At 49.0% G+C, this 17,579-nt stretch overlaps 1 protein-coding gene across 1 annotated transcript; it reads left to right on the plus strand.

Annotated features, from left to right (window-relative positions):
• Positions 1-6,866: 6,866 nt before the first annotated feature.
• On the plus strand, positions 6,867-17,510 carry Plk1 (polo like kinase 1). Its single transcript, XM_026392132.2, has 10 exons — positions 6,867-7,265; positions 7,893-8,061; positions 8,832-8,976; positions 9,834-9,927; positions 11,311-11,530; positions 15,067-15,222; positions 16,194-16,271; positions 16,465-16,619; positions 16,715-16,897; positions 17,076-17,510. The coding sequence occupies exons 1-10, from the start codon at positions 6,867-6,869 to the stop codon at positions 17,280-17,282; spliced, it is 1,806 nt and encodes a 601-aa protein (XP_026247917.1). The 3' UTR covers positions 17,283-17,510.
• The last annotated feature ends 69 nt before the right edge of the window (positions 17,511-17,579 follow it).

Below are 17,579 nucleotides of genomic sequence, written 5' to 3' on the forward strand. Positions count from 1 at the left end.
AGAGGAGGGTGGGAGGACCAGGCAGGAAGAATGATCAGGGGCCATCCAGTCCTCTTCCTTTTTCTGTTGCCTTCATTCCTCTGCCTGCTTACCTTCACCACCTACCTCGTCTCTCTTCACTGTCTGGCGGGTACCTTCTGAGGATACTCCTGAAGGGGCATCTGAGCCTCAATTAGGGAGCAGAGGGAAATATTGCTTGGTCAAAGAGGGATGTTCAACAAAAAGCCATTTAGTGCACAGTCGTCTTCTAGAACTGCTTTCCTATGGACCCCATTACAGCCCAGCAGGGCCCTTGTCATGGTCTGAGGTAGAATTCTAGTTACGTTCTTGTCCCAGCCCACACTGGCTCCTGAGGAATGAGACTTGAGCCTGTGGGTTATTCAGCACATTTTTGACAGGGTGATTGCCGGGATGTAGCCCTACTTCTGCCCCAGGTTAGTCTCACATGCCAGATCCTTGGTACAGGGCACAGGGTTGAATGCTGAACCTGTGAGGGTCCTGCTGACTGGTTCTGTTTTATGTGGGCAGTGCACAGCCCTTGTGGTTGGTTGGAATGGGTGGTGGCTTCTGAATTAGTCACTTCTGTATCCATCAATTCACTTAGGACCTGAGGCCACAGTTTCTTTCTTTGTCATCGACCCATCTGGGTGATAGCAGACTTGAAATTAATCAGACTTGAATTAATGAGATAGTGTACCTATTTAACACACCCTCGGAAGTTTCTCACTATAAAGAAGAGTTCTGGTGACTGGGGAGGCCTTTTCAATATCCTGATCCGTCAGGTGACAGCCCTGAGGGTTCTGTCTGGCCTTGGCCACTCTCTAGGACAAATTGGCATCAAGCCCATCTGGATGGTTGCGACAGGTACACAGATCCAGCTGGTGATCTCTTGGGGTAACTTCTGTGAGCTTCGAGGCCCTTGAAATGGTACAGGCAGTGTTGGGACAGTGTGTCCAAAGGCGTGGTTATTATAGAACTGGTCGCAGCAAAATGTCCTGCCAGCTTGGACAAGTGCCATCCCAGCCGGAACCCTCAGAAACCTTCCGAATGGCATGTGCTTTTTGTAGCATGTGTGCTTGCTGCCTCTTCACAGTGGGGATGCGGGACCTGATATCATGCGACATAGAGAAGAAAGTGTCATTTGCCAAATTCTTGACTGAGCCACCCCTGAGTGCTTGGTACTGCCCTAGGTCCTGGGAATACAGCGGAGAATAAGATGGAGCCAGTCCCCACCCACAGGAATTTTTTTTTAATAAATGTTTACTTTTTAGTGGTAGTTGGACACAATACCTTGATTTTATTTATTTATCTTTATGTGGTGCTGAGGATCGAACCCAGGGCCTCGCCTGTGCTAGGGGAGCGCTCTACCATTGAGCCACAACCCCCCACCCGCCCCCCACAGGATCTTATAGCTTGGTAGGGGAGAAAGCCAACGAGTCCTTGGACACGGAGACCCGAGGGACCTGTATTCAGGGTCATCGTAGTGGTCCAAAGTGTAGGCTCTGGAGACAGGCAGGGCAGGCCCACCCTGCATTACTAGCCCTGTTACGGTTACCCCACCTCCAGAACCTCCATCTCATCCACAAGTGGGCAAGATGGGGAGGGTTGAACTTCAAGTGCATTCACGTGCAGGTGTGAGAGCGGGCTGCGGGTGGGCACTCAATAAATGGTCCCTATAAATAAAGTCACCAGAATCTGAAAACCCTTGAGTGGGCCCCTTAGAGTATAAGATGCAACTTTTTTTTTTTTTTTGCTTGTTTATTCATTTTTGTTTTAAACTGGGGATTGAATCCAGGGGCGCTGAGCTACTGAGCTACATTCCCAGGCCTTTTATATTTATTTATTTATAATTTTGAGACAGGGTCTCACTAAGTTGCTGAGGCTTGCTCAGCCTCCAGAGCTGCTGGGATTAGGTATGTGCCACCACACCCAGTTGCTACATTCTTATATGTATGTGTGTGTGTGTGTGTTTTAAAATTTAAAATTAGATTAAGAACACCTTTGCTTTCATAATCAGTCCATCACGAAAAGATGGAGAAAAGAGATCATTCTTCCCTGCTTTGCATGATGGAGTGCCAGGCACTTAGAAAACATTTCATTCTCCCAGCTGTCTAAAAAGTAGGGATTTTTCAGGCTGGGGTTTTAGCTCAGTGGTAGAGGGCTTGCCTCTGAGGTACTGGGTTTGAGCCTCAGCACCAATATAAATAAATAAATAGATAAATAAAAGTATTGTGTCCATCTACAACTAAAAAAAAATTTAAAAACTAGGGATTTTCACAGCCCATTTTGCAGAGGAGGAAATGAATAAAGGGAGAGGTAAAGTAAATTTGCACACAGCTGAAGTTAAGTAAAGATGCCACAGCTAGTCAGTGGCTGGACTGCAATCAGAGCCAACTCCTACCTGGCTGCAAAAGTTCATGTTTCATGAAGCTCTTCCAATTCCACGGACCCGGGTGCAGTTGGCTCTGAGTGCTGTGCTTGCTGCTCCAGGGGTTAATTCTTTGTTTTCCTGAAGTTTTCTCTGGTGGGTTGGCTCCAGGCACTTTTATAATGGTCTCTGAATGGACCTCTATGTCCGGGGACCTTTCTGTATCTTCAAGTCCATGGGCATCAGGCAAAGCGGTCATGCAGATGAAAATCATCTGAGAAAAGACATGAATGAAATTCACACCTCCGATTTCAGACTCTGGGTCTGAACATTCACCCCTGTTTTTCCTTGGCCCATCAACTTGTCTCTTCAGCTGTGCTCACCACAGTCTCTGATGTCTGGGGTGCACTTTCTGGTTGTCCATGGGAACAACAAGAGCTGGAGGAAGCAGTAGGGCCGGGGGCTGGGAGAATAACGAAATGAGAGGCTTAGGGATTGCAAAGGCCTGGGGGAGACCAAGAGCCCAGGCCTCAGCTCAGGTTCTTTTTATTTTAATAACAACAACTACCAGGCACAGTGGTGCATACCTGTAATCCTAGAGACTCAGGAGGCTGAGGCAGGAGGATCCCAAGTTTGAAGCCAGCCTTAGCAACTTTAGCAAAACCCAAAATAAAAAATGAAAAGGGCTGGGGATGTGGCTCAGTGGTAAAGCACCCTTTGGGTTCAATCCCCAGTACCCAAAAAAATAAAAAATAAAATAAAACCATGTGCTTTGTGCCTGGCATTGTTTGAAGTGCTGTCCTCGTTTAATCTCTTTACAAGTATTTTCAATATGCACTCCTAGACAGGGTCCTAGGAGATGGGCACTCTAATGACCTCCATTTTATAGTCCTGGAAATTGAGGCAAAGAGAGGTAAGTAGTTTGCCCAAGGTCACACATCGGGAAGGAAGTTGCTGGCATTAAAACCCAGGTTATTTAATCCCCAAGTTAATAATACGTCTATAGCTTTTTGGCAGGAAGGGAGGGAGGGAGCAGTGGACAAGGGGTTTGCAGCCTTACAGCACAAACACCAAGGCCCGAGAGGCTGTGTACAGGCAGGCACTGTGCAGGTGGGTGTATTCGGAGTCAGCAGAGTTGGTTGACGTTGCAGATCCTCCCACCTCCTGGCCACATAACCTTGGCAAGCAACCTCATCCAGAAGTGCTCATTTCCTCATCTACAGAGCAGGAATAATAATTCTTTTCTCCTTGGTGTCGCTGTGAAGATGAAGTACAATCATCTTTGCCAAGCTGGCACATAATCAGAGCTCGGGAGGGTTCACTGTTAGTATCATTATTACTGAATTGTGCAGATAGATTGTATTAACACACCATAATTGCTACATAGGAACCTGGAAACTCCAAGCCCGGTCTTAGCAACACAGTGCCACTAGTCTCAAAATAAAGCAAAAATAAAAATGAAAACTTCATGTTGTCAAAGAGAAGGGACTATGAAAATAGCTATTACAGGACCCCAAGAAATTAGGGATATTTTCCTCAATGCTTCCTCATTTTTTGGTAAATGTTTCTAAATGGAATAAATAAAGCATACATGGATACTCAACAATAGTTCTTTGGATATGTGAATGCAAAACACTCTAACTTGTTTTATTGGTTTATTCCATGGCTTAAAAATCATACTTTGTGGTGTGGACATTCTGCATAAGAGTTCAAATGGCAGGCGTGTAACCTGTAACACTGCAACATTAACTCGATAAATGCAGAATTACTTTTAGGGATCTGAGAAAATTTGCAATGAGAAAATTTGCATTTAAGAAATTGGCTTTGTGGGCTAGGGCTGGGGCTCAGTGATAGAACTGTTGTGTAGCAACTGTGAGGCACTGGGTTTGATCCTCAGCACCACATAAAAATAAATAAATAAAATAAAGGTTAAAAAATGGCTTTGTATTTTATGACTGTTGCACCTGGATATATAAAATGGATTTAAAATATTATATGTTTATAATTTTATCAATGCCAGGAGGATCTTCCCCATTAAAAAAAAAGTTGTCCATAGCATACAACTTCCTGGCTTTTTGTCACAAGTTGGCATTTGCATTTCGTGGCTACAACGGGAGAAATCTCTATAACTGGTGATTTTTATTGTGATTTGTGTCTACTGGAGCTTCTGGAAAGAAAGGGAGCACATGAAAGAGGGCCAGTTTCTGGATGGAAACCCACATTTGGCTTTGAAAAGGCAGTTAAGCTGCTAATGAGCCCTTGTTGGAATCTCAAGTCTGACCCTTGGAGGCTGATGATTTCCTAGCCTGATGCGCCTGTTTTTGAATGGTTCAATCTGGACTCTTAAGACTGTCGAGAAAGGAAGCTGTGCTTGTCATCTGGCCCTGGACCACAGTTGTCTGGCCCTGCAGCCTGCCCGTGCTGCAGCTGAGGAAAAGCAGGGGTTGGCCTGGAACCCCAACTTCACACATCCTCACCGCCTGGACCAGGCTCCAGCCCGACACCTGCTGCATTCTGTAGTGTGCAGTTCAGCCCCAGCTGGAGCCAGGCTGCCTGGAAGCAGAAGCAGGCCTAGAGTCTCGAACCCCCTCCTTCGCACAGGGAGTTTGCACCCAGTTTCCTCTGGACTGGGGCCTGCACCTTTTCCTTTTCTGATTTGCTTCATTCCCTTCCTCTGTTATATGCCATAGCCATGTCTGTTCTCGGAGCCCTGTGGCTCTCTCCACGTGGGCCATCAACTGGAAGGTGGTGTTGGGGACTCCACACAGTGCATCAGGGGCACTTCTGGGGTCTTGTAGCATTTTCTTTCTCAATCTGGGTACTGTTTGCAGAGGGCATTTGGGTTTGTGATTATTCACCTAGCTGTTGAATTATGACAATGTTTTTTTTTTCCTGTAAATATACTAAATTTCAGTGAAATTTTTCAAATAAAAGATTACACACCAACGGGACAAAAAAATAGCTTAATTGAAAAAAAAATTTAATTTTTCTTTTATTCAGCAAACATTCAGTTCTTACCCTCTTTAATCAGGCATTGCACTGTGACCTTGGAACAGGGGTAGAAACCACAGCACCAATCCTCATCATTGTCTCTCAGCTTAACCAGGAGGCCGGGAAAGAGCACAATATGCTCAAGTTTGAGGGCTGGGGGTGTAGCCCTCAGTGATAGAGGGAGGACTTTTCTAGTATGTGCAAGGCCCTGGGTTCAAACCCCAGTATCAAAACAAAACCCAAACAAAAAGACCATTGACTATATGGTTAGGTTTTGTTCTGTCAGGGACCCATAGGTGCTAGGGCAGCACAGAGAAAGAGCTTCTAACTTAGGTGCTTTGCCACTCCAGGGTGGCCACTGCAGTGCCCACAGAAGCCAGACAGGAAATGGGCATAGGTGTCGAGGATGCTGGGAATGCCAGCCAACTGGAAGAACATCTAGGCTTATAATTGCTTGAGCTGATTTTCTCCCCTTCAGGAAAAGCCACAAACCTTCATTTTTATGGGCGCTCCCTTTTTAAATACTGGAAATGAATTCAAATTTTTAAAAGCCAAACAAAACAACCTGCAGGACAAACTTGGCCATGACATGCCAGTGTGCTAGGCATTCTTCCAACCAGCCATCCTCCCCCTGACCAAGAAATTGGAATGTCCACTGGGAGGTAGGTCCAGCAGTGAGCCAGCATCTTTGGCTGTGTTTGTGTGTTGCTTCTTGAACTTCACCACGTGTAGGAATCACCTGGGAAGCCTTGTTTAAAGGCAAATTCTGACCCTGTAGAGCAGGTAGAGCCTGAACAGTTGTCCTTGCCTTTCTAACGAGCTCCCAGGTGATGGTAATGCTGCCACTCCCTGCACTGAACTTCAAGTAGTTGCTCAGTAAATAGGGACGCAGAGGGAGCCATTATTTGAAGTGGGGGTATGTGGAGGATTTGCCATGAGAGGTGCATTAAAACAGGACAAGCATCCCGTTTTTACTTAGATTTCAGTTTGTTTAGCCTGGGTTGGAAGAGAGCTGATGATGGCAATCAGGTACTGCCCTAAGCCGCCTCTTCGTGCCGCCAGGTCTCTGAGTTTCTATTCCAGAAGACGGGAGGCCGAGGGAGGAAGGTGTTAGGAAAAGCCACCAGGAGGAGGCGCGAGTGAACTGCAGGAGCTTCCCCGCCGCTGGAGGCAAACCCTAAACCAACTGTCCCCTCCCGGGACTGGGTCTCCGCATCCCCACGCGGGGTAGGGTTTCCCAGGCTATCACACGTGCAGGCTGTCTGCGGATGCTGTCAATCAAGTTTCCTAAGGGGCTGGATACGGAATTAAAGGCGGCTGCGGCTCTGGTCGCTCCCATGGTGCCGCGCGCCGGGCGGGTTTGGATTTTAAATCCCCGCGGCCAATCAGTGGCGCGTAGGCTTTTGTAACGTTCCCAGCGCCGTGTTTGAATTCGGGGAGGAGCGGAGCGGTGCGGAGCGGAGCCTCTGCACCTACCCAGCCAGGTCTGCTGAGCAAGTCTAGGAACATGAGTGCGGCGGCGACTGCGGGGAAGCTGGCGCGGGCACCAGCCGACCCAGGGAAAGTCGGGGCTCCGGCTGCTGGAGCCCCAGCGGCTGCTCCACTAGCGAAAGAGATCCCCGAGGTCTTAGTGGACCCACGCAGCCGGCGGCGCTATGTGCGGGGCCGCTTTTTGGGCAAAGGCGGCTTCGCCAAGTGTTTCGAGATCTCGGACGCAGACACCAAAGAGGTGTTCGCGGGCAAGATCGTGCCTAAGTCTTTGCTGCTTAAGCCGCACCAGAAAGAGAAGATGTCCATGGAGATCTCCATTCACCGTAGCCTGGCCCACCAGCATGTCGTAGGCTTCCACGGCTTTTTCGAAGACAACGATTTCGTGTTCGTGGTGCTGGAGCTCTGCCGCCGGAGGGTGAGTGTGGCTGCGGCTGGGGCCCTGGAGCTGCCTGGGGGCTCCGGTTGGGGTGTCCGGACCCGGAGCTGCTGGGAAAGAGTTTCCCGGAAAGGGGCGCTTGGGACCCGGGGCTGCTGGAGGCTGCTGGAGAGTGGGTGCTGGGAACCCTGGAGCTGGGAATGGAAATGGGCCCTGCTCTGGGCTGCTGGGCTCTCGGAGCTGCTAGGAAGGAGGTTCCGGCCAAGTGGCCCAGTCCTACTGCTGCTAGGAAAGGCGTCTCCTGGACGCGAAGTGTGCGTTGGGCGGTGCAGGAGCCCGGCGGCTGCTGAAGATTCCTGGGTCGGGGGCGCCGCGGGCCAGAGCTTCCGGAGTGGGCTGGGTGCGGGAGAGGGTGCTTGGGGCCGAACTTCTGAGCTTCCGGAGAAGGTCGGGAGCTTGGGGACTCGAGCTTCCAGAGGGGGGCTGGAGGAGGGACCGTAGGAAAGGGGGTGCTGCAGGCGACTGCAGGGTCCTGGAGAGGGCGCGCGGGGGCGGGGGGATCCGATGGGGAGAAACCTGCCCAGACCCTTCGGTCCCCCAGGGTCCGGGTTCGTCCAGGGCTCCTTTGCCAGGTAACCCTCAAGTCCGCCTCCCCTTCTCCTCCAGTCGCTCCTGGAGTTGCACAAGAGGCGGAAAGCCCTGACCGAGCCCGAGGCCCGCTACTACCTGCGGCAAATCGTCCTGGGCTGCCAGTACCTGCACCGAAACCGGGTGATTCACAGGGACCTCAAGCTGGGCAACCTCTTTCTGAACGAGAGTCTGGAGGTGAAAATAGGTGAGATGCTGCTGGAGGGGGCTCGTCGCCACTGTTGTCATGGTGGGAATGAGCAGGCGCCTGGAGAGAGGGTATCAGGAGGCGGGAAAGGCTGGGCTGCTGTCGCCTTTAGACTTCTCTTTAGTCTAGAAGTTTAAAACGGAGCCCACAAGCCTGAGTCTGGCCTTCAAGATGCTTCATTTGTATGCCCCAACATGGTATCTTAGAAAAATAATTTGAATTCGTTTCTTATCTGGGAGAGGTGCTTCTGGAGTGCTGGGAGAGCACTCCACCACTGAGCTACTGCCCAGCCGGCTTCCATTTTTAAAATTGGGAGACATGGCCCCAAAACTTGGATTTGGAGCTTCTTTTAAACTGGAAGCTCCATTATCACAAGGGTGGCATTCCCTCAGGACACCTGTGCTAGGCCGAAAAGCAGGTGTGTCTCATAGATTCTCCCTCTGGCTTGCCCCTGTCCCCACCTCTCCCTGTCACCTCCTTACCAACTAAGCAGCTGTCTTAAAGGGTATTCCTTTAATCCTCAAAGGCATTTGAGTTTTGCTCTGTCAATTCCCTTTTCTAAGAGGAGGGTTGAGAAAGGTCAGCAGGAGGCCCTGGTCCCTGTGGCCAGTGCAAGGAGGATTCTGGGTAAGCCTTCCTGCCCATGAGGAACAGAGGCTTGTGGGATCAAATGACTCTGTTGCTTGATGGGCAAGCCTGAGCCAGCTGTCTGCAGTGATAGATGGCAGAGGCTGGCATCTGAGTACCCCCTCTTCCTTCCTCTGTCCCAGGGGATTTTGGACTGGCAACCAAAGTGGAATATGATGGGGAGCGGAAGAAGACCCTGTGCGGGACTCCTAATTACATAGCTCCCGAGGTGCTGAGCAAGAAGGGGCACAGTTTCGAGGTGGATGTGTGGTCCATTGGGTGTATCATGTAAGTTGGGAGTTGGCTCCGGCCCTATTTGGCCTCAGAAGGAGCCCTTTGAGACATCCGCCTGGCTGCATTCATCCTGTGGATCTCTCTGCCTTGTGGAAAGGCTGCCCCCAAACAACACCTTATTACCATAGCTTTCCTCATCACTTGGATTCCCATGGCCTGGGCCTTAGCTTCAGGGAAGGGGCTGGAGGCCTCCACAACCTTGCAGTGGCCTCTGAGACCAGCAGCAACAGCAGCATCAGCTGAAAGCTTGTTAGAAATGAAGAATCTCAGGACCCAGACTATACTTACCAAATTGGAATTTGGATGTTTCCTTTGCACAGTGAAGTTTTAGAAACTCTGATCAGCACCGGGTGGGAGGTGCCTTGATATCTGGATCAAGCCTAGCAGAGAAGGGTTAGTGGTGAGCAGAGGCCTGGGCTTTTTTAGGTGTAATCTGTTGGTATTGTTGTTGGCCTGGGTACCGGGGGATGAGACGTGGGTTGTAGCAATGGCTTTCAGACTTCTTTGCAATGGAACTTTTTTTCAAATAAAACCGACAAACCTTCAGTACAGAGTTACTGAACATGGAGCTGCTCCTACAGGAGCAGGTAGTCCACCTACTGACCTGATGTAGATGGCCTGCACCCTCAGGGCCTGGATCACTGCAGGCCAGAGGGGAACAATCCCTGGCCCACTAGAATCCAGGTCTGGTCACTTGTATTCTACAGAAGGCTCATCCTAGCTATTGATCTTGGGGCTGCTAAGCAGAGTGTGTCCAAAGGATGCCTGCTCTTCCTTCTGGCCCTGAGGCTACTTCTGCATTTGCATTTTTGCCTGAGAGGCTTGTGCTGAATCTGACCTTGTGCTTACAGGTATACCTTGTTAGTGGGCAAACCACCTTTTGAGACATCTTGCCTAAAAGAGACCTACCTCCGGATCAAGAAGAATGAATACAGTATTCCCAAGGTGACTAACAACACTTTAAAATTAAATTTATTTTTCTCCAGAAGCTTATTTACTGAGCCCAACTCTATACTGAGGACAGAGATAGGTCTAGGGGTCCACGGAGCTATAGGGGATGTTTATCTGAAGTTGCCTCCAGAACTTGATGCATATGTACATGTAAGCATTTTTTTTTTCCTAGTGGAAGTTTGAGGATTATTGAAAGTAGATAGAAAAGCTATGTAAAAAGAAGGAAAAAATTACAGGAGACGATCAGGCAGATGGGTTCATGCTTTGGAAATGGACTAGCTTAATTCAAATGGACTCTTCTGCTTAGCATCCAGGTCACACCTGGCCAGTGTCTTGACTCTGCTGAGTTTCTCATTTATAAGGTGGAGGGACTGCCTCTGGAGCTTCTTGAAGAGTACTTGCATTCAGTAAGTGCTCACTGAATTGTGAGCCATTGTGAATCCAAGGGCTTTGCAATGGCAAAACGGTGTGGAATTTTCACAGCCACTGGCACAAGTCTGTTTAAAGGAATAGCCTGTTTCAGAGGCTGGCACCTAGCCATTTCCCCAGTTTGGTGTCCTCAACTTGTGACTTGCTGTCTTCAAACAATCATACTCGCCACTCAAGTCCACCCTTGTTGAGTCACAAAGAGTTCATTATTAGAAAGACAGCAAGGAATGACCCAAGGTGACCAGATCCCATGGGTGGGAGTACATCTCCACCTCTTGCTGGGTGGGTATTCTTAGGCAAGGCCCTCACCCTCTCTGTGCCTCTTGTGCATCTGTGTGCCTCAGTGTCCTCATCCCTACGCCCAGATGTTTTTATGAGGGCAAATGAGTTAATAGACAGGAAGCACTTGGAACACTTTCCTGGTACATAGTAAGTGAAGAATCAGTGCCAAGCCCTTCCTGTGCATTGGCCCTGTGCTAGACTGTATCCCATTGAATGTTCTCAGTGGGGCTCCAGGCTTGGGGCTGTGTTCCCATTTTACAGATGCAGATGCAAAGGCATTAGAAAATCCAGATTACTTGTCAAGCTGGTACTAAAGGCCAAAGCGGAGATTTAAGTGCAGGTCTTCGAATCTCGAGGCCTGTTCTTCAGTGTTCCTCTAGTGGTGAGCAACTTTAAGTGTACAAGGGCAAGTTCAGGAGAGAAATTATGCCAAGTTAATCCTGAGTCTCAAGGGGAAGGAAACAATCATACTCATCACTTATGTCCACCCTTGTTGAGTCGGCAAAGCTGATCATGGAGAACTTGGCATTGCTCTGGACTGCTGACCTGTGGCATCCTTGAGACTAGGGGCCTGTCTATCGTGGGCTGGTCCTGCAGGCCACCATGGCAGTGCTGCATGTGGGGTCCCTGTCACATCCTGCTTAAGGCTTGCGCTCTCTGTTCCAGCACATCAACCCTGTGGCTGCCTCCCTCATCCAAAAGATGCTCCAGACAGATCCCACTGCCCGCCCCACCATTCACGAGCTGCTCAATGACGAGTTCTTCACTTCTGGCTACATCCCTGTCCGTCTCCCCATCACATGCCTCACCATCCCACCAAGGTTTTCAATTGCTCCCAGCAGCCTTGACCCCAGTAACCGGAAGCCTCTCACGGTCCTCAATAAAGGTAAGCACGGGTCAGGGTAAGCCAGCAGAGCCCAGGATTTAGGGGCACATACAGCTTGCTGTCTGGCCTCCAGACCTCAGGTGTGGCATGGGACTGGCCCCGATCCAGAAGGACCTGGTGTCGTCCTGCCCCAGGGCTCTATCAGGAAAGCAGACCTTACGCAACTTGGGATCAGGGTGTCGGGCTCAAGAAGAAAATGGCTGAGCCCACCAAGCCTGAAAAATACTTTTGGATCACTGTGAAAAGTTCCCATGATCACTCTTGCATGGCTCATTGAGAAAATATGAAACATTTCACATATACACCCAGGACATAATGCAGTAGACCCCCTGGACCCACCACTTAACACTCGCACAGGTCTTGAAACATTTGCTTCATCTACTTGGTGGTTCCTTTGAAGTGTTTTTAAAGTGAACTCTAGCACTCCACCATTTACCCCTAAAACTTCAGTATGCATCTCTTTAAAAGGATGGACATTTTCTTACAAAACCACAGTCACAGAGACTGTCTTTGCTGGGTCCTGTCAGAGGGTGGAGTTAGGAAATGCATATTTGGGGGGAAACCTCATGTTTATGATATTTCCGATTTTATCATCTTAATGTTTTATTTTTATATTGATCAAGCTTATGAAAAGGTGGTAGACAGGACTAACTCCTATACTTTCCTTTTCCCCAGATCCACCAATTACATTTATTCCATATTTGCTTTGTCAGTCTCTCTCCATGTATCTTTTCCTTTTTTTCTGAGCCATTTGAAAATATCTCATATTCATCTTGTCCATTGCCCTTAATAGTTAACTGTATAATTCCTAAAAACAGAGTCTTTTACAAACCACGGTACCTGGCAGACACCATTATCAAGTTCAAGTCTTTGAACATGGATCCAATGTTGCCCCCCACCCCCAAATGTCATCTTATAGCGACTGTCTTCTCCACTTTGGAGTTAATGTTTTTCTTTGGTTAATTTAAGTGGCTGATTCCGACAGAAATGTGTTACATTTTTTTTTTTTTTACTTCTGATTTTTATACTTGGATGTATTTCTTAAGTTGAAAATCTTAACATAGTCCAAATTTTTGACATATATAAAGTGGTTCCAATGTTCTAAAGTTCTGCTTTGCTTAAACTATCCTTTGTGAAATATATTTTTTTAAAAGTAGCTTTTGTTTCTCTGTGTGGATATGTCACCATTTTAATACAGAACTTGGAACTATTTCAGTTTTTGGCTTTTAGGGATTACTTGCTTGCTTTTAAAACTTTTTGGAATTAATTTGGGACTTACCTAGAAGAGTTACAAAATAAAATAAAGCAGAGTCCCATAAGCTCTTCATCCAGTTTCCTCAAATGTCAGACTCTCGCTTAACCAAGAAACAGTTATCAGAACTGAGACATTAGGGCTGGGATTGTGGCTCAGCGGTGGAGCGCTCGCCTCGCACAGGTGGGACCCAGGTTCGATTCTCAGTACCACATTAAAAAAAAATTAAAAAAGGCATTGTGTTGTCCATCTACCAAAAAAAAAAAGATATTCTCTCCTCTCCTCTGTTCTCATTCTCTCTCTCTCCCTCCCTCTCTCCCCCTCTCCCCCTCCCCCCTTCTCCCTCCCTCCCTCAAAAAAAAAAAAAAGAGACATTAGCTTTGGGCAATACAACAAACATCAGCCTTTCCTTGGACCCGTCAGTTTTTTCCCATCATACCCTTGTTCTATGCCATTCAGGACCCCACTTGGCATTTAGCTGTCATGTTGCCTTAGTCTCCTCCAACCTAGGACACGGCCTCAGTCTGTGTTTCCTGGTCATGGCCCTTTGAAAAGCACTGGTGAGGTTATTTCCTAGAAGATCTTTCAATTTGTTTTTCAAGATTTACTTACTATTTAAGTGACTAATAGAGTTATCCCTGCTCCCCTAATTTGATTTCGATGCTTCCTTGAGATTACATTGGAGTTGTGCATTTTTGGCAAGGCTACTGCAGAACTGATGTTCCTCTCGGTGTTCTATCTCATGTTGGATTTTGGGTTTTTTTGGTACCGGGGATTGAACTCGGGGCATTCGACCACTTAGCCATGTCCCAGCCCTATTTTGTATTTTATTTAGAGACAGGGTCTCACTGAGTTGCTTAAGGGCCTCACTAAATTGCTGAGGCTGGCTTTGAGCTCGGGATCCTCCTGCCTCGGCATCCTGAGCCACTAGGATTACAAGTGTGTGCCACTGGGCCCAGCTTTTTTTTTTTTTTTTTTAACTTGGTGATGTTAATCTTGACCACTTGGTTAAGGGGGCATCTGATGGGTTTCTTTATTGCAAAGTTACTATTTTCCCTGTATCATCAATAAGTATCTTGCAGGGAACTATTCTGAGACTATCTTCTTCTATTATTTTAAGGATCACTTTTGTTTTTAATTTGAAATATTTAGCATTAAAAAAAAAAACTTACCCAAACATAGAGAATTATGATGAATTTCCATGTATTCTCACTGCGTTTCAGTGGTTATTAACATTTGTTTATCTATTCTACACACTGTCCCTCACCTGTTCATTAACGTTTTTTAAAAAATATTTTACTAGTTGTTGATGGACATTTATTTAATTGTGGTGCCAAGAATTGAACCCAGTGCCTCATACCTGCTAGGCAAGTGCTCTACCACTGAGCCACAGCCCCAGCCCCTTCCCTAGGGATTTTTTTGTTTGTTTTTTTTTTTTTTTTTTTTTTTTTTTTTTGAGAGAGAGAGAATCTTTTAATATTTTTTTTTTTTAGTTCTCGGCGGACACAACATCTTTGTTGGTATGTGGTGCTGAGGATCGAACCCGGGCCGCACACCTGTCAGGCGAGCGCGCTACAGCTTGAGCCACATCCTCAGCCCCTTCCCTAGGGTTTTTAAATCCAATCTCTAATTCTTATTACTTCACACTGAAGTCCCCATACTAGCATAGTGTTTTATTTATTTATTTTGCTATTTTTGAAAACTTTGGTTTACATCTTTGGTTACATCTAGGCATATAAAACAAAATTTTTTTTTTTTTGGGGCGCACATTTGTTTTAAATTTCTTTAGGCTTACTATTCACTCCTGAGAAGAATTAATATTACATTTTAACATTTCATATGTAACTAGTTTCAGCATTATATAAATTCAGTATTGTATAAAACACATTTTAAGGTGGAAAAATCTTAAATTTTCATTAAGTTGCCTACTAAGTCCATGAATTATGATTCTCAGCCCTGGGTCTTTCTGGATACCGAGGATGCCTTTAATTCTTTGCCTAAAGCGCAGCAGCTCTGAGCTGTAGGTGATTTCAGGCCGTCTCCCTAGGTGATAGGTGATGTCCTGCGAGGCCACGCTGTTGGGCCAGAGGCCTGAGTGCCTGAAGCTCTGGCCTCCTGGTGAGCACAGCAGCTGCTCTGATAAGCGAATACTGACTCAGTTTCCCCAAAGCAGTGGTAGCTACAAGCTCTTCTCTGGGAAGAGTGCCAGCTGTGACAGCGGTCCTGTGTCCCCGCCTATGACACACCCCATTTTGTGCCCAGCTAATGACTGCCACCTTCCTAGGCACGGAGAAGCCCCAGCCTGATCGTCCTCGGGAAAAAGAGGAACCAGTGGTTCGGGAGACGAATGAGGCGATCGAATGCCACCTCAGTGACATGCTGCAGCAGTTACACAGTGTCAATGCCTCCAAGCCCGCAGAGCGAGGGCTGGTGAGGCAAGGTGAGTACTGCAGGGCCCCAGTGGTGGGGGGGTGGTGCTGGGGCCACCTGGAGGAGCAGGGAAAGTCAATAGCATCTGACTCCCTTTGGTTTCTGTTTCCTATTGATCAAAATTTGAATGAGTGAGCCTGACACCCAAGGCCCTCAGGGTGGGGCCCCTGTGGCCTTTTTCTTGCACTACAAGTATTCCACCTTCTAGCATGCCAGCGTGTACGTCTGTGCATGCTGTTCACTTGTTCAGTAGATCCCAGCCTTCCCTCCAGACACCGAGACCCAGGCCCAGGGCTTTAGTTCCTTCTGCTCCTGCCCCTGGAATGCGCTTCCTCCCCACATCTGCGAGCCTCAAACTCTTGCTTCTTCCAATGTCTGCTCCACAAACATCTCCTGGCACCCACTGCTGGCCTTCTCAACCCTTTACCTGCTGGGTAGTTAGTTATCCATAACCGTTTCACCCAGCATATTCCAAAATTCCCGGCTTTGCTTAGTGTGTTTAAAATAATTGTTTCATGCACTGAACGTCACAATTTGATATATTCAGAATTGTGTATTTCCTCAGTTTTCTAATCCAGTTAGGCACTGACTTTTACTAACTAACTAACTTATGGAGTTTGTCCATATGTGTTTTGATTAATCTCCCCCCCACACCCCACCTCACATGTGAGCTCTGAGGGCCAGGCTTTTGTATCTTGCTCTCTCCCTGAATTCCCACCCCAACTCCTGGTGCGCAGTAGGCTTTCTGTGAGTGCCAGCCTGCCAGAGGGGTGGAACTTGGTGCATCGTGTGATAGCTTGCCAGTTAGATGTGTGTGCTGCCACTCGTCTTGGCTCCTTGGTGGCAGAGGCCCTGCTGTGCCTTTTCTGGGGCCCCAGGCCCTTGGACAGAGCAGTGGGTGCTCAGCAAGCTTCCTGGGTGTGGGCTCTGAGTGGGCGGGAGGAGACTGGTTCTGATCAGTGGTCTGTCTGTCTGTTCCAGAGGAGGCGGAGGATCCTGCTTGCATCCCCATCTTCTGGGTCAGCAAGTGGGTGGACTACTCCGACAAGTATGGCCTCGGTAGGTCTCTCCCAGAATGGGGGGTGGCTCAGGTCAGCCAGTGACCCTTGAAGTTATTACAAGCTCTGGCCTTTTGTGGCTCCCAGGTCCCCTTCTCTCAGAACTCTCCTGTCTGCATCCCAGGCCTCCCAGTTCCAGTCCCCAGTCCCCTGCTTCCTTCCCCTTTCTGAGGTCTCCCTCCCCCTGCCTCTAGGGTATCAGCTGTGTGACAACAGTGTAGGGGTGCTCTTCAATGACTCCACACGCCTCATCCTATACGACGACGGGGACAGCCTGCAATACATAGAGCGCGACGGCACCGAGTCCTACCTCTCCGTGAGCTCCCACCCCAACTCCTTGATGAAGAAGGTGAGCTGAGCCCCTGGCGGCTCTGGGTGGCCGGGGGTGGGCCACTGCGCAGCACGGGCTTCAATCACAGAAGCCCTTCCCCACTCTCCCTCCAGATCACCCTCCTGAAGTACTTCCGCAATTACATGAGCGAACACTTGCTGAAGGCGGGCGCCAACATCACGCCCCGCGAGGGTGACGAGCTCGCGCGACTCCCCTACCTGCGCACCTGGTTCCGCACCCGCAGCGCCATCATCTTGCACCTGAGCAATGGCACCGTGCAGATCAACTTCTTCCAGGTAGGCGGGGCAGGAGAAGGGTGGATGGGGGGGCGGGAGTGTGGGTGTTGGTCCTCCGCTGCAGGCACTGGACGGGGAGCCAAGCGGCGCTCCCCCTCCCCCAGCTGCGGTGCCTTCCTCCCCCGTCCCCTGCGCACACTGGCAGCTGGGATCTCCTGCCACCCTTCCCTCCTTCCAGGACCATACCAAACTCATCCTGTGTCCGCTGATGGCAGCCGTGACCTACATTGACGAGAAGCGGGACTTCCGCACGTACCGCCTGAGCCTGCTGGAGGAGTTCGGCTGCTGCAAGGAGCTGGCCAGCCGGCTGCGCTACGCCCGCACCATGGTGGACAAGCTCCTGAGCTCGCGCTCGGCCTGCAACCGCCTCAAGGCCTCCTCCTAGGCCTCCCCCTCTGGACTGGCGCCTCCTCGCCCCCACCAGCTCCCGGGCCTGCGCTGGTTGGCTCCGGTGGGCAGTTTCTGTAGTGTGCCCCAGCCCTGGGGGCTGGGCAGGAGCTCCGTGGCCCTGCAGGTGGGGTGTGTAAGTTATTTTTGTACATGTTGGGGTGTGGGTTCTGGCTCCTGCTCTCACTCGGCCCACCAGATGAATTGCACAGAGAATTTCTATTGAATCGGGACTGCCCCTTCCTTGCTTTATACGCATTAAACACACGTGGATCTTCACTGTGGCTGTGTTCCC

The sequence above is a fragment of the Urocitellus parryii genome, chromosome 9 (assembly GCF_045843805.1).
Source record: "Urocitellus parryii isolate mUroPar1 chromosome 9, mUroPar1.hap1, whole genome shotgun sequence".
NCBI classification, from domain to species: Eukaryota; Metazoa; Chordata; class Mammalia; order Rodentia; family Sciuridae; genus Urocitellus; species Urocitellus parryii.